Source organism: Oncorhynchus masou, chromosome 9 (genome assembly GCF_036934945.1).
Source record: "Oncorhynchus masou masou isolate Uvic2021 chromosome 9, UVic_Omas_1.1, whole genome shotgun sequence".
NCBI lineage: Eukaryota > Metazoa > Chordata > Actinopteri > Salmoniformes > Salmonidae > Oncorhynchus > Oncorhynchus masou.
In genome coordinates this window covers 60,678,708-60,702,702 of record NC_088220.1, presented here as the reverse complement: position 1 = coordinate 60,702,702, position 23,995 = coordinate 60,678,708, and the positions used below count along the sequence as shown (strand labels likewise).

The window sequence follows — 23,995 nt, the reverse complement described above, 5'->3', positions numbered from 1 at the left end:
ATGAGGGAGTCGAGATCTACCGGCAATTCCCGAGCAGCTAGCTCAAAAATAAGTGAGCACTGAGAAAGAAAGCCCCGACGGGTACCAGAATCTCCAGAATATCGCTCCGGAGGAGGTAAGCGGGGTTCTCGGGAAACCGGGGTAGGCTGTACCAACTCACCACTAAAAGTAAAAAATGCACTGGGAGGTTGGGGTCTCTCAGGGATGGCAGACAGCCTATGAGTTAACTCCTTAATTAGCTCCATAGTAGCCTTAAACCCTTGGTCGTGGCATTCTGTCAGAGAACAAAGCCGTTCCAGGTCCTGTAACAGATGTTTTATGTTAATGGCATTCAGTCCCCGGTAGTCAATGCATGGATGCAGGGTCTTGTCCTTCTTCTCCACAAAGAAAACCCCTGTGCCGGCAGGAGATGCAGACGGATGGACGGCCCCAGTAGCGAGAAACTCCTCTATGTACTCCTCCATGGCCTTGGTCTCCGGCCCGGATAGAGAATATAGCCGACCCCGAGGTGGTGTGGTGCCTGGGAGAAGATCAATGGCACAATCATAAGGACTGTGCGGGGGTAGGGAAGTTGCATGTGCCTTACTGAAAACATCAAGTAGGTCATGGTACTCAGTGGGAATGACAAACATCCAAATCCTTGCTGACGTCCTGAGGAAGACATCTGGAGGGAAGGCTGTGCTGCTTGAAGACAGTGGGAATGGCAAAATGGGCTCCAACCCATGATGGAGCTCGTGGTCCAGTCAATAACAGGGTTATGTTTTTGGAGCCAGGAAAACCATATAGCAACAGGAACATGTGGAGATGCAATGAGGAGGAACTGTATGGTCTCACTGTGGTCACCGGAAATCCGTAGTTGAATGGGCACAGTACAATGGGTGACTCCACCTATTGAGCGGCCATCCAGTGCCCTGGCATCCATGGGAACCGAGAGAGGTTGAATGGGTATACCTAGATCAGAAGCAATAGTAGCATCCATAAAACTTTCATCCGCCCCAGAGTCAATAAGCACTCAGAGAGACTTAGATTGGTCTCCCCACAGCACAAGCACAAAGAAAGGTGTGAGGGTGATGCGAATTAGGGAACTCCCAGTATGACTGATCAAAGTACCCACCAGAGACAAGGGTTTCCTAACAGGGCAGGTAGCTGTGTAATATCCTGCCCCACCACAGTACAGACAACAGTTGGAATTGAGCCTACGTGAGCGTTCCCCAATCAATAAACTAGCTCTTCCTAAATGCATAGGCTCAGGAGAATCCAACTCACCCGTTGTCGATAATTCACGAGGGAGCTCAGGTGGCTTCGAATCCTCTCGAGAAAACTAGCTTTGTGAACTTCCGGATTCCTTCGAAGATGAGCGAGCCATAGCGGGTGAACCAGTGTGCCCGAGGCCAGACCTCTCACTCCTGCATTCCCTTAAGCGTCCATAAATCTTAATGGTTAGGGTGATGAGGGAGTCGAGATCTACCGGCAATTCCCGAGCAGCTAGCTCAAAAATAAGTGAGCACTGAGAAAGAAAGCCCCGACGGGTACCAGAATCTCCAGAATATCGCTCCGGAGGAGGTAAGCGGGGTTCTCGGGAAACCGGGGTAGGCTGTACCAACTCACCACTAAAAGTAAAAAATGCACTGGGAGGTTGGGGTCTCTCAGGGATGGCAGACAGCCTATGAGTTAACTCCTTAATTAGCTCCATAGTAGCCTTAAACCCTTGGTTGTGGCATTCTGTCAGAGAACAAAGCCCTTCCAGGTCCTGTAACAGCTCCTCATGTCTCCCAATGGTGGCTCCCTGCAGGAAGACAGCATGGCGAAGTCTGCTGGGTCTGTCATGGCCAGTTTGTACTATCATGACACAAGGCGAGACCCAGATACAGACACAAGAGGCAGATGGTGGGAGCTTAAGGTGTTTAATAATCCAAAAAGGAGTAGGCAAGAGGTCGTGGACAGGCAAAAGGTCAAAACCAGTTCAGAGTCCAGGAGGTACAGAGTGGCAGACAACCTCGTGGTCAAGGCAGGCAGAATGGTCAGGCATGCGGGTACAGAGTCCAGAACAGGCAAGGGTCAAAACTGTGAGGACTAGAAAAAGGAGAGTAGCAAAGGCAGGAGTATGGGGAAAACCGCTGGTTGACTTTAAACATACCAGACAAACTGGCACAGAGAGACAGGAAACACAGGGATAAATACACTGGGGGAAAACAAACGATACCTGGAGGGGGGTGGAGACATTAACAATGACAGGTGAAACAGATCAGGGTGTGACTGTCTGAGTACTTTCCGAATGCACTCTATTCCCCCCCCCTCCACCCTCCAAAAATAATATTCTCAGAAAAATTGTGTGGCCAAATAAAACCACCCGCTGGCCAAATTCCACCTGTGGGTCACCAGTTGGGAAACACTGTCATACAGTATAATAATCTGCACTTCATATTCAATATTTGGGCTAATGTTCACCAGAGAGAATACTGGAGTTTGTAATTTATCACTTGGCAAAATATCTATAAATGCATCCTAAAGTGAATAGGATTGTCAGAAATTGGGGGAAAAGAGAAGGTTAACTTCTTATAATTGTCAACCTCATTATCTGTGATAACCTTTGACTGCATTTAAAATGTTTTTCAACAAAGCACAACTTCTACATTAATTGGCCTTTGGAAATTTATGCTTGTTTTAATCCAACCACACATTTATTTGGACTCAACTATACCTCCCAAATTAAGGATACTTCATTTTTGACATTCAAATAACCTAATAGTGTGTGTCACTTAAAATGGAAATGAACTAAAATATTTTGAAGTCTTCTTTGAAAAAAATAGTAGGGTTAAAGCTTATTTTGAGGTTGTTGTTTCAGGGTAGACCAGCCTGCTTGTGGTTGGACTGAAACCAGAGGAGGCTGGTGAGAGGAGCTATAGGAGGAAGGCTTGATGTAAAGACTGGAATGGATTAAATGGAACAGTATCAAATCAAAACAAATCAAAGTGTATTTGTCACGTGCGCCGAATACAACAGATGTCGACCTTACAGTGAAATGCTTACTTACAGGCTCTAACCAATAGAGCAAAAAAGGTATTAGGTGAACATTAGGTAGCTAAATAAATAAAACAACAGTAAAAAGACAGGCTATATACAGTAGCGAGGCAATAAAAGTAGCGAGGCTACATACAGACACCGGTTAGTCAGGCTGATTGAGGTAGTATGTACATGTAGATAAGGTTAAAGTGACTATGCATATATGATGAACAGAGAGTAGCAGTAGCGTAAAACATATGGAAACCACATTTATTCCATTCCAGCCATTACAATGAGCAGGTCCTCCTATAGCTCCTCCCACCAGCCCCCTCAGATTGAAACCCCTCCGAGAGCACCAAGAAGGGTTAGGGTTATAAATAAAATTAAAAATGATAAGTAATCTTAAATCAGAAGATATTGATTATATGAATAATACCATTTGATACTAGTTGGTACATTACCTATTGTAACTGCACACACAATCCATTATTGAAGGTTTACCAAACTGAACAGTCAAGGGACACTTGAGCTGTGACAATTGGGACATGGTGTGTGTGTCTCTGTAACATCCTTAACATTTAACGATGAACATTTAAAGTTAACGTGATGTAACAGGGGCGTAACATTAGCCCCCTCTACAGTTAATCTGCCCCATGTTTGGGCAGTGTGCTGGCCACTTCCGGTTTCCCATGATGCACCATGGCCATAGAGTGGAGCCTGGGGGAAAGAGAGACGGATCTATAGAGAGAAAATAGTCACTTTCACTTCCTGTGTGAGCAGCCAAACAGAACCATGGGTGGCAAATTTAGGCAAACCCCTGGTTCTGACTGGCTGCTCACACAGGAAGTGTAAGTGACTATTCTCTCCCTGTAGATCCAGCTGGTCCGACCGGCTCTCTATCCCCCAGACTGGCCAGTGGAGGGGAAAGGATCAGTCCAATTGGAATCTGAGTAATGGTGGGTGATGGGCACACATACAGTATATCAAGGTAAGTGGGGGAAATAGCCTCTGTGTGCTAGCTAGCACTGTGATAACTGCTAAACTAAAACTAATAGGCATCTGAGGACTGTAGTAGTAATAAGAACAAATCCACCACTCTATCTCCACCATTTTGACTGCACACAAATTAGCAACGAGAGGCACAGGCTGCAAGATTGAACAGTCTGTAAGATGATTTCAACTAATTAATTATGTAATCCTTGATTGAGAAAAATATGACACATGCACACCTTATGGAGTGTGGCTATAAAGAGAAAGAAGACAGCAATGAGAGAGGGAGAGAGCATGTCCCCTCCTCTTTCGTTGTTTATTAGCCGAGACCCCTTTCTCTCTCACCCACTGCCAATTACACGGGAAAATGTTTTCCCAAGGAAAGAAAAACCCTGACTCCGTCCGACATAAATCAGCCAGTGGACTACTCTGTATGCTGTGACATCAACGCTCACCCTAGTTATACAATATCACAAAGACACAACTCCAGCTATATATGCAGTGTCCTATTTTAACCTCACACCCCAATTTAAGTCCATGTCACAAAACATAAAAACTATTCTGAAACCATAAGAGGCTGAATGGTGTCAAACCTCTAAATAATACAATGTCTGTATGGAAGTATATCAGAGAGGGCAAAGGTCAACTAAATTAGTGTAAACAACTCATTACAGAGCTCCGTCTACTTCCATACAGTCAGATGGAATAGATGGAGGGAACATGTACACTCACACAACATTGTATAAATGTTAGGAACATCAAAGAGTTTAGAGTAAAATTGGCACATATATGAACATATACCATTGTTATGTACTGCATTGGTAATGTCAAATTCGTTAGAGATGCGTAACTGGTTCTGAATAGGCATCAACCAACAATATCATATACAGTTAGTGTATATCCATCCAATCACGATAATGACTAAAACATCTGCTATTCTAATTGCTGACAATCGAAGAAAAAAATACATCTCCTACAAAAAAACGTAGGGTTTAGAAGTCAAAATGTCAGATAACCTTTAAAAAAATGTATTTCACTGATATTTGAATGAAGCCTAGGTTTTTCTGCTATAAATAAATAACAATGTGTAGGTAATAGTGGTATACATACCTCCATGAAGCAAACTATTATATTCTAAGGATGCTCATAGAAATGTCATACTCACATCCTGCATTTTTTTGCAACTACTGCACTTCGTGCTTGTCTACTCAGGGCCAAAGGTCAATGACATGTTCATTCATCTTTTTCTTAACGTTTCTGGTTTAATTTGATATCGAAATAACGAATTAAAATGGTTCAAAATAGACTATACAAATACGACTTGTGAAAACAAGCTGATGTATGTATTGGAATTAATGTTTTGGCAACTGATGTTGTCATTATTCAAACCAAAATTATGACATTAGCAAGGATTACTAATGGACCCATCAAAGTCATAGGTAACCCATTGACACGTGAATAAAATTTCTCATAAACATCAATATAGTATAACTTCTAAACCAACAAACACTATAAGTTTCGGGCCAGAGACCAAAACGCCAAGGAATCGACGTATATAATATGGGAGTTTTTAAGGATGCTTGAACGTTGTCCCCCCAGCAACACCCAGCCCTGCACGAGCCCACCACAACTCCACTGGACTCCTGTTCCTAATTTCTACACCACGTGACGGTGGGAGTGAGTCAAATTTAAACTCCTTCAGAAACCCAACTCAATTCAGCTCCTATAAAAAAAATTCAACCATTTTATAACAGAGGCATCTTCTATACCACGGCGAATGAGGTTTGTCCTTGTGGGACTAAGATTCCCTGAAGAAAAGCACAGCTAAAGGGGAGTACAGAGCAGAGGTCAAGTTCGTGTGAAGGGCAGAGCAATAACGTGGAGGTAAGAACGGCTACTTTTACATCACGTGTTAAGTTTGTGAGTGCCAGTTACACAGAATTGAGTATGTGCCTTTGGTCATTTTACATTTTGCATATTTGTTGTTGGTCAATGGTCATACCATTGCTTTTTCACTTTCATGAGGTAGGTAAATATATATTTACGAGGCTTTTGTGTAAACTTAGCATAGCCTATGCGTTAACACAGTCTGGCGTTGTGTTTATATGATGCAATGAATTTAAGGTCAATATTTACATGTTTTCCTAAATATGTTCTTCCCGCGCAAATGACTGATGTTTGGAGGACTGTGTTCGATCTTGGATGGACTGTACGTTCAATATAGAACAAAAGGCCTTCACGTGAACTCAAGAGGCTTTGGCCTTTTGGCGCCACATAACCAAGGAAAGATTACTGTCCCATTCAGCAAATTGGTTGACATAGCAATATGAGATGGAAGACCATAGAAAACTGACTATTCTGTATGTTTGTTCCCTGACAAAAAACGTTAATATTAATTATATTGATTAATCATACAATAATGATGACAGGCCTATCGAAAAAATGCATGTGTGCGTTCAATATATTAGCCTATGATAATTACCCTATTAGTAAGCTATTTGTAATTGTAGTAGGCTATGTTCACAATAAAGAAATATTAACTATTATTCGTACATTTTTTGTTCATTCATAAGTTAAATGGACGAACAAAAAACGAAAATCACCCCATTGACAAAGTAAATAAATTAAAGGCAACTAGTGTATTACATTTCAGCCTATGATTTCAACAAACGGACAAATACAGTCAGCCTAGATTCAATTTATTGTGCTCAAAATGATACCAAAATCAAGCCATTTGTTAATTAGAATGCATTATCAAAATCTGTTATGAGCCAACAAATCATCAATAAATCTCTAAAACCTGCCATTAACTGATAAAATGCATCACCCATGTCCAAATATTAAACCGACTCAAACAAGGACCACTGTCGTTTGATCATTCGATGCCAGATCATTCACCAGTCATATTTTGGCTGAGAAATATTGAAAGGGTTGAAAACGCATTGGGGGAAATGACAAACGGTCGCGGGAAGGACATTTAAGCTGTTCTCGTTCATTTGGTCATGTCACCAGTAAATATAAGTCAAACTCTCACCGACCAACCCGACCCGCCAACTTCTATTGCTGATTTATTGGTCTTTCAGCCTCGTGCTTCGACCCATTTACTCTAAAACCACAACCATATTTCACCTGAAAATGTATGAGCGTTTTAGCATCATTCTTTGACGGCTATTGCTGTTTTGAATGGAAACATGGTGTGCGAAATAACGGTCCAGAAATACCATCTATAACTGAATGGGTAGGCTATAGGCTAGTCCACTCGTCTTCACTGTTGTCCTCAGAGGTCATTTGCTGTTTTGAAGGGAAACATGGCCTGCAAAATAACGATAAAGAAATAAAATCTATAGCCTAACTGAACCAGACGATGGGTAGGCTATAGGCTAGTCCACTCGTCTTCATTGTGGCCCTGGAACAGAGGAGCCTCATTTCGAACCCAACAATCCCGATTTGGACATGGTTCACCTCACAGGTAACCCAGTTCCTCACATGTCTGTTTTCACAGTGACACCTGATTGACAAAGTGTCAGAGCAGATGCTTCAATGATCAAGTTGTGCTATTCTGAGTTGGTTGAAAAAATAATATCTAGTAGCAAAGGTCTATCGGGTAAAATATGTACTATTCTCAGAATAGTTTATTTATGAAGCCTATATGTGTACTATATTATGCATATTAATAGCCTATAGGCCCAATCAGACTCTGCAGCTATATCAATTTATAGGCAACACGTAGCATGGGGTTAGTATTTTTAAAGATGTAACCAATAGACAGTGGGATGGCGAAGGAGATGAGGTTGTATTCATGTCATACACCACGATTATTAGTCCAATAGTCGTTGGTGGAGAGATTCTGGTTCCAGAGGAGCAGTGCATCGCGCTGTAAACTATTCTCGTTGGTAGGGGAGCGACGTCAGGTCTGCGACGGTGAGAGGGAGGGAGAGGGGTGGAACGAGCCAAATAATTCACTCGTCCCGGCGTTTTAACAATTCAAGGGGTTGAGCAAATTCTTTTTTGTGTTTCCAAGAAAAAATCACGCACCAAGTTCGTTCTCTCTAACGCTCAAACCGCACTGCTAACGCGCAGAGCAGGCTACAGTTCAGTTCACGAGCTGTTGAATCACATCAAGGCAGGGTTAACACGGGCGCTCACGCGTGACCGGGAGTTTACTCGAGAACCGTTATACCGGAGAAAGATAAGCAAGTCTATTAAGATGAGATGCTGAACGACTTGCCCTAACTACGTCTCAATGGAACGTAACTTTCTGATATTTCCTTCGTGAAGACAGAAAATTACCATTTGGAAAATAAATGGATTCAAGCTTTTAATATTTAATGAGGTAATATAATAATGTTCTTGCCTATCTTCAGTGTAATCTGCCTGTCTACATGCTTTGTAAACAAGCTCAGGCATAGTAGAGTCAATCTGAAAACGGCTTAGTTGGATAGGCTCAGCTTCTTTAATGCGATTAGTGTTAGGATGTACTTTCTACTTTTCACGCGTTATTTGACTGCCTTGATAGTGATGTTGAACGTGACAACGCTGTGTCTGTAGCCTATTTCAACAATAAAAGCTAAAGCAGTAAACCGTTGTTGTATGTTGCGGTATAATATTATGGAGGTGAATAACAGTATATGGTCACACGGTCTATAAAAAATGAAATTTTAACTGATATGAACATGTAGCCTATAGTCACATTTGAAAGTCACAATTTCTATACATTTCACCTATACTCAAAAAAGTTATATGCTAAATAATAATAATTGTCACAATATGATTTTTAGGTTTACTGTAAATATGACGAAAATCACAACAAGTTAAGAACAGATATTTACTAAATAAATAAAAAAATGCCAGGAGCCTTTGTCTGAGATTGTACTTTTCTTTATGGATAGTAGCCTATATGCTGTGTAGAAATGACATGAAATGTCATATTAAACACCAAAATACCAGTCTGATGTATGTTTCAGGGCCCTGTGAAGGTATTCAGAGTTTATTGACATTAAAGTCATGAGAACTATGGATGCAAGGACTGACCATCCATTGAATTAAAATGATAGTTTTAACCATGTTTTGAGGCTATACCGTGTTTGTTAACATTTACATTGTTTAGAAACATTGGAGTAAAAAAACTTTTTATTTTAGGTTCTGATGGGGTAAGACAGTTGAACTAAGCTCATGAGGCATTTGTAAGTTATATCCTTCAAGAATCAATGGGTGTATTAAGTCTTAAATTGATGAAGCAACTATGGATTCACGCTTTAATATAGAACGTTAAACAAACAACAATTCTATCTGTTCTGTTTAAGATTAAAAAGACAGTCTTCTTATTAGAGTTATTATCCTTAAATAATGTTACAAATATTATTATTAGTAGCATTAACCATTAAAAATGATAATGCAAATACTATTAATCTTATTCATATATTTTTTATACAGGCCGATTGCCAGATAATGATTTTAGAATATGCTTTTAGAATTATATGATCACAAATTACAAAAAAATAATGTTATCTACATATGGGAATCTAAATAATGTCCTTTTCATTTACATTAATATAAGAAATACCAAAATACAAAGCCCTCGAACAATGATGCGGGATGTCGCTAATATGTGGACTATAATTCATATTTTATTTGTTTTAAACATTACATCCTGAGATGTTCTGTTAGGTAGGATACTGACATTTGTAGCCAATAAATCAACTAAATAACTGATTTAAACCGGCCTAATTTTGCAGAGGGAATCCAACATTAGAGAGCTGTTTTCCAGGTGAGAGATTTTACAGCACCATACTCACTTACTACTTTGGTACCATTACATTTTTGTTGTGATAGGTCAGTTTCACATTTATAAATATTTGCACTAATGGCGGGCCTTTTTTAAAAACCTTTATTTAAAAAGCAAGTCAGTTAAGAACAAATTCTTATTTTCATTGACAGCCTAGGAACAGTGGGTTAACAGCCTGTTCAGGGGCAGAAGGACAGATTGTACCTTGTCACCCCGGGGGTTTGAACTTGCAACCTTCAGTTACTAGTCCAACACTCTAAACACTAGGCTAGCCTGCCGCCCCTAAGCCCTAAGTGATTCTATTGACATAGCTGAGTTGTACCTGCCAGAGACAAACATACAACAACAAAGATGCAAAGATGCAATGTACTGATGCACAGTCAGACCCCACCTCTGCAATACAACACCAGATGCATGAGACTGGCTTCTGCACAAAATGGCAGGTCAGGTTTGAATTTATGGCAGCTGTCTCAATGACATGCATCATATCTATATTTCAGACTGGGAGGCAAAACCACAGACACAGATACACAGACAGATACAGGCAAAGACAGACACACACACACACACACACACACACACACACACACACACACACACACACACACACACACACACACACACACACACACACACACACAAAAATGTCCTGAGATATAGATACAGTACATTGCATGCTCTCCCCTCCATTTACTGTCATGGTATTGCTCCTCATAAAAAACTCAGGAGTTGCCTAAAAGCAACAGTTGCTAATTGAGTTTGGCCAGCTCCCAGCATATCAGACTCACCACTGAGAATAGCCTCCCTACTGCACCCAGGGTACACACACACACACACACACACACACACACACACACACACACACACACACACACACACACACACACACACACACACACACACACACACACACACACACACACACACACACACACACACACACACACACACACACACACACACACACACACAGAACAATCTGCCATGAATAGTTTAGTGGATTATATGTCTGGGAGTGACACAGATATAAACAGAGGGCTAGCTCAGTGTGTTTAGTTAAACAGGGTAAGTGAAAGGGCCCTGTTCAGGAGGGTAAAAAAGTACCACGGCTGATTTGCAGCGCACCTTATCTTTATTCGCTTTAGCAAATGTCTGCGTTGGTTTACAGTTGGAGCCCCTTCTCTTTCATCCTGAGAGAGAGCACTCTAATTGTTTACATGCCTGAGATTAAGGGGGGGCCGGGGTGAGTGTAAAACTCTCCGAAATGTACACTGTAGACCTTTATATGTACTTCCAAAATGGCACCCTATTCCCCATATAGTGCACTACTTTTGAAAAGCGCCCATAGGACTAGTAGTGCTCTATATAGAGAATCAGGTGCCATTTGGGACGTAGAGCTACAGTTTGAGTCTGTATGGTAAAATGGCTGGGCGAATGGTTGCTATGGGAGAGGAGAGGGCATTGTGAAACTGAACTGTATTGAGCAGACGAGGCTATACCAGGCTGTCTGTGTGTCTGTGTCTCTCATGAAAGATGTTTGTCTTTGAGATGGGTTTAGAGCCATGAGAAAGCGAAGCTTAGTTGGTGACCTGGACTAATGGAATGAACAGTGTTTAGGAGCCGTTACATAAAACCATCCCGCCATAATGCTATAAGAGTAAATATTTAATCCAACTCTTCTGACAAACAATTAATCTTGACCCTGTGTGATTTTTATTGTGGTCTCCAAGCATGCAGATTGAGTAATTAGCTTATGTCTAGAGTTTCTTATGATTTTCAAGTTAATATGAAAATATATATTAGGAATTTTGTCATTTTATTTATCAAACTTAACGTCAGTGAATCAAAATGGCGATCGTACCAAAATAACAGAAATATAAGTATTCAATATGGCTGCTGGTCCACCCATCACAGAGTGCAGAGTGGAATGGGATTGTCCGTTCTAGTAATTCTAATTCTATGGCCAGAATGTTGCTTCAATATTTATGATTACCTAATAGTTGTGTATGTATGATGACCTAACAAGCACAACAGTGTAGTTGTATGTGGGAACAACTTCACTTGAATGGTCCAGTAATTTGAATACTATGTGTGGAACAACCAAGTTTGCTCACTACTCTTCCATCTTTTCACATTAATGGAGAGCAGAGCTGAGGGTACAGTATGCAGTAGACAATTCAGACGCAGGTCCTCCTGTAAACTCACATGGAACCTCACTGCCAACCTAGATTAGCTCTATTTTGTATGAATGAGGGCCCATCATCATATTTGGGTCATTGTGACCAAATTCCCCCAATGGCACATGGCCCTTGCTGCAGTGATCCACCTTGAAATGACTTCGCCTACACAATTCAACAGATATTTCTATTAACAATAGTTAGTAGCTTGGGGACAAAACAGTGACCTGGTTTCCAAGAACGGAAAAATTAATTCCAAGAAATATCCCACAATGATAGAGCATGCCTGAATTAATTTAAAAAATATATATATTCTCTCATTGCAAACATTTTAGTTGAGTACGCACATTCCAGTGTGTATTAATGCAGTGCAAGAATGAGGCATTGACTCCTCTATCCTTGAAATGTCCCCGTAAGGTTTGAAAATATTGAATTAATTAGAAGCTTTCCAGTAAAATATTTTCAATTTCCTTACAGTATTAATAGCGATAATTATTGTAGAAATACAAAATTAATAGCAATTGCTATACAAGTACATTATATAAATGTACTTAATGTCAATTACTAGTTGAAAAAGTAAATAATAGCTCAATATTTAGCCATGATGAAATATTAGACTACTGTTATTTGGAGGGGGGGGGTTCAACTTTGTAGCTTGAAGGGATGTTCCATTTTGTTTGTGCACAGTGTATTACGTTGGAACATATTTTGTCCAGTCCATTTCATGGGAATGTGATATATTTAAGTATTTTAAGAGACAGTGTAGTATTGGTATTGTAAGTCTGTTATTATCTGTATATTTAAGTATTTTAAGAGACAGTGTAATATTGGTATTGTAAGTCTGTTAGTATCTGTAGAGATGCTTTGTTTTATTTTAGTATTATAGTAAGTCTGTGTCACATATATTCTATTACATTACTATATAAGTTCTATATAAGTACTATATGTAATTCTATGTTCCATGTATTGTAAGTATGTGTATTGTAAGTCTGTGTATTGTAAGTCTGTGTATTGTAAGTCCATGTATTGTAAGTCCATGTATTGTAAGTCTGTTTATTGTAAGTCTGTGTATTGTAAGTCTGTGTATTGTAAGTCTGTGTATTGTAAGTCTGTGTATTGAACTGAAGCCGTTGTTCATCTCATAGAGATGCTCCAGGAGAAGGCCTCAGCTGTGACGGATGACAGTGTGACTGGGGTCCAATCTGGAGGGCCCCCAGATCTCAGCCCTGACTCCTCACACTTGGGCCTGCCTACAACTCCTAGCACCCCCCAGGGCAATGAGCCAGACCAGGTAATCATGGGTATTGTAGGCTCTCAACACAGAGCCAGAACCACAACTGCAAAGGTTTTGTATGTTCAGAAGTTTCTTATTCTTGGAAATGGCCAAATGGGTATGTGTCCTTGCTCTCAATTTCAATAAATGTTGATTTGACAAAATTATTGGCCATATTAAATCGTGGGTGTTTTTATTTCCAGTCGGTGGATACCTTATCAATTGGGAATGATTTATTGAGAATGAACTGGTTTAACTTAAAAATGCAGATGGTATAATCTGAGTTGTCTATAAGCCCACAACATGTTGCCTATAAGCCCACAACATGTTGCCAACCCTCATGGCTGTCTCTAACTTTCTCTATTTAGAATATTGAGAACATCAAGGTTCTTCTTCATGAGAGGGAGCTGTGGAAGAAGTTCCATGAGGCGGGAACAGAGATGATCATAACGAAAGCAGGCAGGTGAGTACCTACAGTTCATATATCACAGCAATACATGGGCTATACTATATTAGTAGACTAGCACAACGCATTATATACTACACTATGCTAAACTGTACTAGACTCATCTGAGACTCTCCAAAAATATGGGTTACTTTTGCTAATTGCGTAGCTGCTTTCAATAGTGTTAAAATGTAGTCATTACGGCACCTCCATTTTGAGCAGCTATGACCATCTGTTGGAGCTAAGGCAACCAATTACACCATGCTACAGTTATGGCACCCTGGGTCTCAGGTAGTGGTAGAGTCGTCATGTCTGCCCCAGTGAATATCTAATTGAAAACACAAACCCACAGCCCTGCTCTGTGTGTTAGATTGAATGCCGCCCCATGGATTAGACAGTCTGGCCCTTAACCTGGACTTTAACCAGAAGATGACTAGATGCTTTCTAACTAACCTCCACCCACCCCTCATTCCTCACAGGGGCTTTTTTCCCAGTCCAAAATGTAAAAGGTCACCACAATTTTTCTTTAATGCCGCATCACTGTGAAAGATGGGCTTTCCCTTGTCCAGCTGATAAAGTGTGCTGAGAATTCCTTAAAACCTTTGAAGGGCCCGGCCTCAGAGTGACGCTTAGCTACGCAGCTCCGCCAGCTGCACTCAGCTGGAAAACCTGACTGACTGACTAGGCTTATCCAGTCAGTCAGCCTAAGAAGCCAGAGAAAAGCAGGGCGTCTTCCCAAATGGCACTCTGTTCCCTTTATAGTGCACTACTTCTGACTCAAGCCCATGGTGAGCATGAATAGGGTGCCGTATGGGACACACACCAGGTTTATCTTGCTCCGTAATGGAGCAGGAGAAGCTACAGTACGTAATTCAATAATTCTAAGAATGAACTCTGTCTGAACTGATGTGAAGTATAAAATGTTATTGAACATAAAAATGTATTGTAAATTTAACCACTTGTAGGCCTCAACACAGTGGGCAAGAGTTGGTTTTGTTGAGAATGTGATAGAAAAACTATAGGTGCCAAAATCATAATCTGAATCTCTATACAAAAATGACGAGTAAATATAGCAAGGCTGCTTCACTGCTACACCAGCTCTAGCTAGACATTTTGCTTGACATTTAGCTCTCTAACAGACATATTGTTGTTCAAGTTGCAGCCGAGACTGCCAAAAAAATTCAATGCCAATTTATCCCAGCAGAGACTTTTTCATAGAGGAATCTGGAAGGAGCATCAAGCAGTAGTGCTAGGTGCTGCTAGATGCTAAAGGATCTGATGAGCTTGCAGGTTTTAATCAGTGTCAGTACATGAAGGATGAATGAATGAACAAATTAATAAAATAATGAATGAAGGTTCTCAGGACAGTGAGAGGTCAACACCCTATAGAGGGCGGGCAGTGTCCGGTCAGCACTCCTTGGAAGGGGCAGAGTGGCAGGACTAGGAAAAAGTTATGGCTGTGTCTTTAGACTAGACCATGGCTTGGGAAACGTCCAGTTCAGCCCTTCAGCCTCTTACAGTGCAGCTTGACCTTCAGCCTCTTACAGTGCAGCTTGACCTTCAGCCTCTTACAGTGCAGCTTGGCCCTTCAGCCTCTTACAGTGCAGCTTGGCCATTCAGCCTCCTACAGTGCAGCTTGGCCTTCAGCCTATTACAGTGCAGCTTGACCTTCAGCCTATTACAGTGCAGCTTGGCCCTCCAGCCTCTTACAGTGTAGCTTTGCCCTTCAACCTCTTACAGTGTAGCTTTGCCCTTCAGCCTCTTACAGTGCAGTTTGGCCCTTCAGCCTCCTACAGTACAGCTTGGCCCTTCAGCTTCTTACAGTGCAGCTTGGCCCTTCAGCCTCTTACAGTGCAGCTTGGCCCTTCAGCCTCTTACAGTGCAGCTTGGCCCTTCAGCCTCTTACAGTGTAGCTTGGCCCTTCAGCCTCTTACAGTGCAGCTTTGCCCTTCAGCCTCTTACAGTGCAGCTTGGCCCTTCAGCCTCTTACAGTGCAGCTTGACCTTCAGCCTCTTACAGTGCAGCTTGGCCCTTCAGTCTCTTCAGTGCAGCTTGACCTTCAGCCTCTTACAGTGCAGTTTGGCCCTTCAGCCTCTTACAGTGCAGCTTGGCCCTTCAGCTTCTTACAGTGCAGCTTGGCCCTTCAGCCTCTTACAGTGCAGCGTGGCCCTTCAGCCTCTTACAGTGCAGCGTGGCCCTACAGCCTCATACAGTGCAGCTTGGCCCTTCAGCCTCTTACAGTGCAGCGTGGCCCTACAGCCTATTACAGTGCAGCTTGGCCCTTCAGCCTCTTACAGTGCAGCTTGGCCCTTCAGCCTCTTACAGTGTAGCTTGGCCCTTCAGCCTCTTACAGTGCAGCTTGGCCCTTCAGCCTCTTACAGTGCAGCTTGGCCCTTCAGCCTCATACAGTGCAGTCAGTGAACTCCTGACTGAGGAACGTAGATGTAGTTTGTTATTGTGAGTGCCACAGTCTCAATCTTAATCCTTGCCCTTTAACATACCCAGGCAGTGCTCCAACTCTCCCCTCTCTCCCTATCTGTACACACGGTGCTCCTTCTCGCCTTTCTTTCTCTCTGTACACAGTCCGTCAGTGGGAGCGGTGGTGGAGGGGTGATTAGAGGACCCCGGCGCCCGCTTTCAGCAGCGTCTAGCGGGGCCTGGAACGCTCCATCATCCCCCCGCCACTCCTTTTGATCTCCCTCAGTGCTGGAGGTTCCCAGAGACTGGATGGGATTCCCAAATGGTACCATATTCCCCATGTAGTGCACTACTTTTGACCAGAGCCCTATGGGCTTTGGTCAAAAGTAGTACATTATAAATGAAATAGGGTACCATTTGGAACAGAGCCTGGATAGATCCCTGGACTGGAGGGCCTAGGAGGCAGGGAGGCTCCTAGTGCTGAGCTGCTAGGAAAACAGCTGGCTCACACCACACAAACACACACCCACACACTGACACTGATATCATACACGTTCTCCATCTCCATTTCTCATTCTCTCCAGTCCTCTACACACACAAACACTCTCTCAGACACGCACGTGCACAGAAAACGCATGCCTTGGGATTATGTGGCAATCAGCTGGTCCTGACTGCTCCTGAGTTTTGACAGGCACTCACTTTAACAAATGAATCCCTATTCCATTGTTCATGCATTGTCATATTCTGTTTTGGATGACACAAAGGCGTGCTTTTGAGTAAAGTGCTGCACTTCAAGGGGATGGGCAGTACAACTTGGATATTTTATCATGGCTGTTTGGCAGCTTTGCCATGGAAACCACAGCAACTGTCATCAGGCAGGGCTGAGGTGACTGAGCCATTGAGGTCCCCGATTAGCCATTAGACATGCTATGTGATCCAGTGTGGGCCCCCTCGCAGAGCTGTGCTGTGTTACCCCTTCGTGGAGCTCAGTCTTTTGGAAATGGACTCAGATAGGGAGATGGTAATTCTAGGGCCCGATCGAACAATGTTTCCACAGTAACTGAGGGGTTACTGTACACCACTATTTCGATCGAGTCATGTCTTTGTGGGAAAATGGAATCATGGATGTGCTGAAAAGCCAAAAGCAATAATGGTAGGGTGGGTTACATAGAAATAGCCTTATATCCTTCTGGAGACCTCCTGATCTATTGACACAGGCCTCAATATGGGCCTGGTTGGATGGTGTGAGTGGGGCTGGGATGAGCTGCAGATCTGTTTTGGATGTTCCCCTCAGATTAAAAGGTCTTTCTGTGAGCATGACACCAGGACTGATCTCCTCACTGATTGGATTTGGAGCCTGAGAGAGACGGAGAGAGATTACCTGCCTTCAATCCCCTCTACTGTACAGGGCAGGTTGAGTATTTACAGTAATGTGATCCATGAACAAAACTTTAGCAAGGGCTGCTGTCAGGCCAGAAAGATCTTGGATGGGTCCTTTGAAGCCTTGTGCGTTAGCAACAGATAGAGGCTGAGTCCCAAATGGCACCCTATTCCCTACATAGTGCACTACCTTTGATGCATCCAGAGCCTTATGCTTGGCCTGCTTAGGGGGCCAGCTATCTGCCCGCTCTTACACTCATCTATTCAGAGAGCATGTCACTGTCAGTCTTTCACAAGTGTGTCTCACACTCCCACTATTTTTACCGGTTGTCGGTAGAAGGGGAAGCAGCAGATCAACTGTACTGGAGTACAGACCCTTTGACCGACCATACTCTCAGGGGGTGATGCGGTACGATGACAAGTCAGATGTACAAAGTGCTGTCCGATCCGAACCACCATTAAAAAGCACTTAGGGGTTTATAAGGGGTGCTGCAGATCCCTTTGCAACTTTTTGCTTTGCAGATGGGATGAAAAAGAGGGCCGTTTCACAGGGAAGAGGTCACGGAAGGTAGGGTTATTCATGTGTTTTATGGCCTTGTCTGCTATATTAGTATATTCTGTCTATCATTCCCGAGTCTCTCTCTCTTGCTCTCTCTCTGAGACGGATGAGAGCAGAGAACTATTTTTTTGGCGGTGCTGCCGATGCACTCTCAAAAACCATCAGGTGAAATGTAGGAACATGCCACTGGGCACACCACGTCATTTCAACGTGGAAATGTGAGTAATGTTTGGTTGAAATGTTGGATCAATTAAATTTCAACCTTTATTCACCCACTCAAAAAGACAGCCATAAGTTTGTTGAATTCCCAATGTGTTAGCACTATGCTTTCAACCATCTAAAAGCACAACCAAATTCCAATGGAAAAATAATGTCAGATTTTCCGTCGCTGTTATCTAAATGTATTATCACTGCACTCTCAACCATTTAAAAGCACAGAAAGTTCAAATAGTAATACAATGTCAGATATTTTGAATTTATACAACAACTTAATGTATTATCACTCTATTTAATCTAATAGCACAACCAAATTACCTGGATTGCATAAAAAGTACATCAATGCTGATTCTGCACAGATTATTATAGAAACTGTGTCAAGCACCACATACCTGCAACCTTTGCATGCTATCTTTCTATGATACATTTTACTAGGCAAGGCAGTTCAGAAGAAATTCTTATTTACAATGACGGCCTACCCTGTCCAACGGCCTGGATTTGAACCAGGTACTGTAGTGACACCTCCTGCACTGCGAAGCACTGTTTTAGACCACTGCACCACTCAGAAGCCCATAATGACATAAGAAGACATTTATAGTTACTGTAGACTAACTTCAAAATGCGGCCATGGATATGTTACTTATTTTAAGGTTGAATAAATACTGTTACATTAGTTTGTAAGATAACTTTAGTCTGTATTACTGAATTACAAAAGTAATATTGTATTGTGTTTGGTGGACAACGCCACCAAATATCAACATTTTATGGATATCTAATGCTTGGAAGTGGATAGTTTCATCTGAGCCACTGCCTTAATCTTATTCTTTAACTTGTATTTTTGATTTAATTGGAGACATGAATCCAACATATAATTTGTTCATTTATTGACAAGTTAATAGGCTATTTACGGTATTACAAAAGTGAAAGACCCGATTCTGATTTAGGAACAACTTTCCCACACACTTCTCAGTAGTTAGTATTCAGACTTACCTTGTGAAGGCATGAAACAGGATTTGCAGGCGTGATTCAGGCGTGATTCCTTCTCATGCTGAATAAATGCAGTTAAACCGCTGAAAACCCTCCCACTTGCTGGCCAACAGATTTTCTCGTGGAGTTTTCATTCAATAAGGTTTTCAGTACATTTACCTTAAGTAATCTCTTTAAACACCTTATAGTTTTAATTTTATTCCCAGACTCACCAGTATATCCAGAGAACGGGTTCAGAATATTAGAGATCATGAAAGAAAGTCATCTAAATATATGCATATTCTTCTACGTTATGGCACCAATTGGTAGATAAAAAAATACTCTGATCTTATAGATTATTTAGGGTTAGGAAGTATTTAGGAATCATAAAAAAACAGGATAGGAGAGCATTTATGCACGAAAGAAAAAAGACAGTGGTTTGATTCATTCTGAAAATGTTCACATTCAGTTCTTCAACCCATGGTAATGTTGGAAGATTAGTGTACATAGAAATATAATAGAGAGAATAGTGTACAATAGCAGGCTATACCCTCGTCTATTGCCTGCACTAACCATGGAATTGTGTAATGACACAGCTGAGTATTGCACCATGCATCAGGTTCAAACTGTTACGGCTTGGTCTGCGCTTTACTCCATAACGATTTAATTAGCCTACATGTCTTTAAATATATATATATTATCAACTGTTACCAATGATCCACAGCAACAACCACATGGCTGTAAACAAAACAATGTAATTAAATGGAATGATAATGTAGGCTATACCAACTGAAGGGAATTAACTGTAAATTACCCAGTAGTGGGTCATATTTAACCTGATAGAAATAGGATACAGAGAATGTCGGGTAGCCTATAATTAAGACATTTGAGAGTGCCCATCCCTGCAAGTTAAAATGTCTTTCAATTTAAATTCTGCATTTCATAATCTTTACTGTGGGAAAGTTGATATGTTGATATGCTTCAGTTTGCTGCCATATGACTGGTTTCACATTTGTCTCAAGCGATTATAAGGTAAAATATATAATTTATATTTACAATTCTCTGATTCAAACGGATTACTCATTTACCTAGTTCTTATCAATAGCTCTCATCAAGTTGTAAATTACAGTGCATGGAGAATGGTGTTATTAGTATCAGGAAAAAATGATGCTTTTTCCACTTGGAACCGGTATGTTGGCTAGACATTATTTATGGTTTCTTTGCACATAAATGTGGTGGAATTATGAGGGAATTAAGTCAAGGTCAGAATACGGCATATTTGCCACACCTTCATTTATTCGATCCCCACCCAAAATAATAGCGGGTGAATAGCATGCTTAAGTTCAAATTCAGTATATGTGTAGAGAGAAAAGGGCATAAAAAGGGAATTCTGTTCCATTTACACGCGCTTAACTCGGGTTGGAATCGGGCCCCATATTGAATTGTGTTTTGTTGTCAATGCAACCAAATATCAACATTTGAAGGAAATATATATAGTATATTTTGTGCCGCTGACTTAGTCTGGCTTTAATTCCAGTTTGTCTACAAATTAATAATTGATTTGTTGGATTCACGTCTCCATCTCAACCAAGATTCAAATTGAAAGAAAAGGACTAAATCAAATCAAACTTTATGTAAAGTGCATTTAATGTTTGACTTGATTTCAAATCAAATCTAATTGTATTTGTCACATGCGCCGAATACAGTGAATTGCTTACTTACAAGCCCTTATCCAACAATGCAGTTAAAAAAAGTTAACAAAGTTCAAAAAGAAGAAAATAGAAAAATAACAAATAATTAAAGATCAACAATAAAATAAACAGTAGCGAGGCTATATACAGGGGGTACCAGTACAGAGTCAATAAGTGAGGGCACAGGTTAGTCAAGGTAATTGAGGTAATATGTACATGTAGGTAGAGATAAAGTGACTATGCATAGATAATAGACAGGGAGTAGCAGCATTCTAAAAATGGTGCTGGGGGGGGGGGGGTGCAAATAGTCCAGGTATTTGATTAGCTGTTCAGGAGTCTAATGGCTTGGGGGTGGAAACATTTTGGACCTAGACTTGGTGCATACCGCTTGCCATGCGGTAGCAGAGAAACAGACTATGACTAGGGTGGCTGGAGTCTGACAATTTTTAGGGCCTTCCTGCCTTTTGTCGTATTCTTTGAGTTAGATTTTTGGTTGAGGTGGACACGTGAATCCAACATATCAATGATTAATTTGTAGAGAAACTGGAATTAAAGCCAGACTAAATCAGTGGCACAGATGGACCTATCCAAGCAGAAGATACATCTCCTTTAAATGTTGATATTTGGTTGCTTTGACAACCAAAGACTATTCAATATCCAGTTTGTCTACAAATGAATCATTTATATGTTGGAGTCACTTCTAATCATTAATATGTTGGATTCACATCTCCATCTCAACCAAAAATAAAAGTTATAGAACAGGACAACATGATCTTGAGACTGATTCCCTGACCTGTCAATGTTTTTAATTTGCTGTTTTTATTTTTGTTATACTCTTGTGAATTCTATGGTTTTTACTAGATTACTTGTAGTTTTTCATGTTGTTTGTCTGTAATTTTTGTAATGACTTGGTGCTGCCCATCTTGGCCAGAACGCTCTTGAAAAATAGTTTTTAGGCCTCCCCGGTGGCACAGTGGTTAAGGGCGCTGTTCTGCAGCGCCAGCTGTGCCATCAGAGACTCTGGGTTCACGCCCAGGCACTGTCGTAACCGGCCGTGACCGGGAGGTCCGTGGGGCGACGCACAATTGGCCTAGCGTCGTCCGGGTTAGGGAGGGCTTGGTCGGTAGGGATGTCCTTGTCTCATTGTGCACCAGTGACTCCTGTGGCAGGATGGGCGCAGTGTGTGCTAACCAAGGTTGCCAGGTACACATTGGTGCGGCTGGCTTCCGGGTTGGATGTGTGCTGTGTTAAGAAGCAGTGCAGCTGGTTGGATTGTGTATTGGAGGACGCATGACTTTCAACCTTTGTCTCTCCCGAACCCGTACGGGAGTTGTAGTGATGAGACAAGATAGTAGCTACTTCAACAATTGGATACCACGAAAAAGGGGTTAAAAATAAAAAAATAAAAAGAGCCCTTCCTGGTTAAATAAAGGTAAAAAAAAAATAATTTAAAAAATAAAGAAAATAATTTTTTAAAAGCTGTTGCAAATGCTATATAGGCCTAAATAGTGTAATTGATGATATTCAGTATGACTTATAAAGTATGGTTACATTTCATTTGCTCTGTTAAAGCTTGGAATGACTTCAGTAGCAACAGTGAACAGATTTAGTTATTTAGAGATTGCTCAGTATTCATTCTCATGATAGCACATTGGTAGTAGCCAGTGACACATATAAAAGCTAAACAGGGCTCGGATTGGTCAAAACCCTGGATGGGAGACCAAATGAATAGCAGTAGATAGATTAACTCTCCAGTAGGAGGTACTACCCAGCCTATAGTCTTCTTATAATGTTTATAATGTTTCAAACTTACAAATTCAACATATTTGATACAAGGTTTGTCTATGTTGAACACTGGTTACAATGATGACAATATTGTGGTTGAATTTCCACCCTCAAAACATACTTTTACATTGATTACATTTTTCAAATCCAATGTATTTCCCACGTAGCTTCCACACCACAATACGTTGACAAATAAAGTTGATTAAACCAGTTTGTGGTTACATACCTCCTTCAACTCTGTGATCGACTGTGACCTCTCTAGCTCCTTACCCGTCCCAATCAGTCTCTAAGCCTGGCTTGAGCCGCTTTCTGAGTGCTAATCGTCCGCTCATCTGCCGCGGGGAGAACACTTTCCGTGCTGATGCTACACTCAGGGCTGGCTTAAACCCTCCTGCAAAGCTGGAGAAGAGCCTCTTATGCATGTTTACCCTTTGCACTCAGCCCCATGGAGAGACACCTTGGGGCTAAAGCTGATTTTCATTAGCTCATCTGAAGAGGGAAATCTTTTCCAGTGTAAGGTAGCTAGGTGAGGGAAGATACTTAGGTGCTCAAAAAGCTTGGGTGACATCATTGCCCAAAGCGTCTTATCACCTTGATTCCCGTTCAACATCCCTCAAAGCTCCAAGGTGTGAGGGCAGCACGAAGACATAAGGCATTAAATAAACCTCCGTATTTACGGGTCTTACGATACTAAAGGTGCTTAGAAGCTCATGGCAGGTCTTTCCAAATTGGATCAGGATGAGGTGACTTTGTCACCAATAACTAATTGCTGACCCAATTCGTGTTTGAGTGAGTTGGGGAGCGAGCATTAGGTCTAGTGGGTATTATGGTGGGTGGAATCATCATTAGGAAATGTCTAATTTAATTGAAGACCCTTCTCTTGTGTCCTTCACAGGAGGATGTTCCCCAGCTACAAGGTTAAAGTGACGGGCATGAACCCGAAAACAAAGTACATCCTCCTCACAGACATTGTCCCCGCCGACGACCATCGCTACAAGTTCTGTGACAACAAGTGGTGAGTTTAGTCAGAGACACATTTAAAAAAAACGTGATCCTTTATTTAACCTGGAAGACCCTTAAGGAATCTACTTTGTGAGGGAAACCTGGTCACCAAGACAGTAGCTATACAGTCAATACAAAAATGTACAGTTGAATCAGACGTTTACATACACCTTCGCCAAATACATTTAAACTCCGTTTTTCACAATTCCTGACATTTGATCCTAGTAAAAATTCCCTGTCTTAGGTAATTTGGCATCACCACTTTATTTTAAGAATGTGAAATGTCAGAACAGTAGAGATAATGA

The 23,995-nt window shown here is 41.4% G+C and overlaps 1 protein-coding gene across 1 annotated transcript in view; it reads left to right on the top strand.

Annotated features, from left to right (window-relative positions):
* The first annotated feature begins 3,908 nt into the window (after positions 1–3,908).
* Positions 3,909–23,995, top strand: part of LOC135545273 (T-box transcription factor TBX4-like) — a 34,823-nt gene continuing 14,736 nt past the window's right edge. The window contains exons 1-5 of the mRNA XM_064972900.1: positions 3,909–3,991; positions 9,729–9,760; positions 13,101–13,246; positions 13,597–13,691; positions 23,584–23,703. Coding sequence (XP_064828972.1) covers positions 3,957–3,991; positions 9,729–9,760; positions 13,101–13,246; positions 13,597–13,691; positions 23,584–23,703 — 428 coding nt within the window. The 5' untranslated portion in view covers positions 3,909–3,956. The remainder of the gene's footprint in view (positions 3,992–9,728; positions 9,761–13,100; positions 13,247–13,596; positions 13,692–23,583; positions 23,704–23,995) is intronic.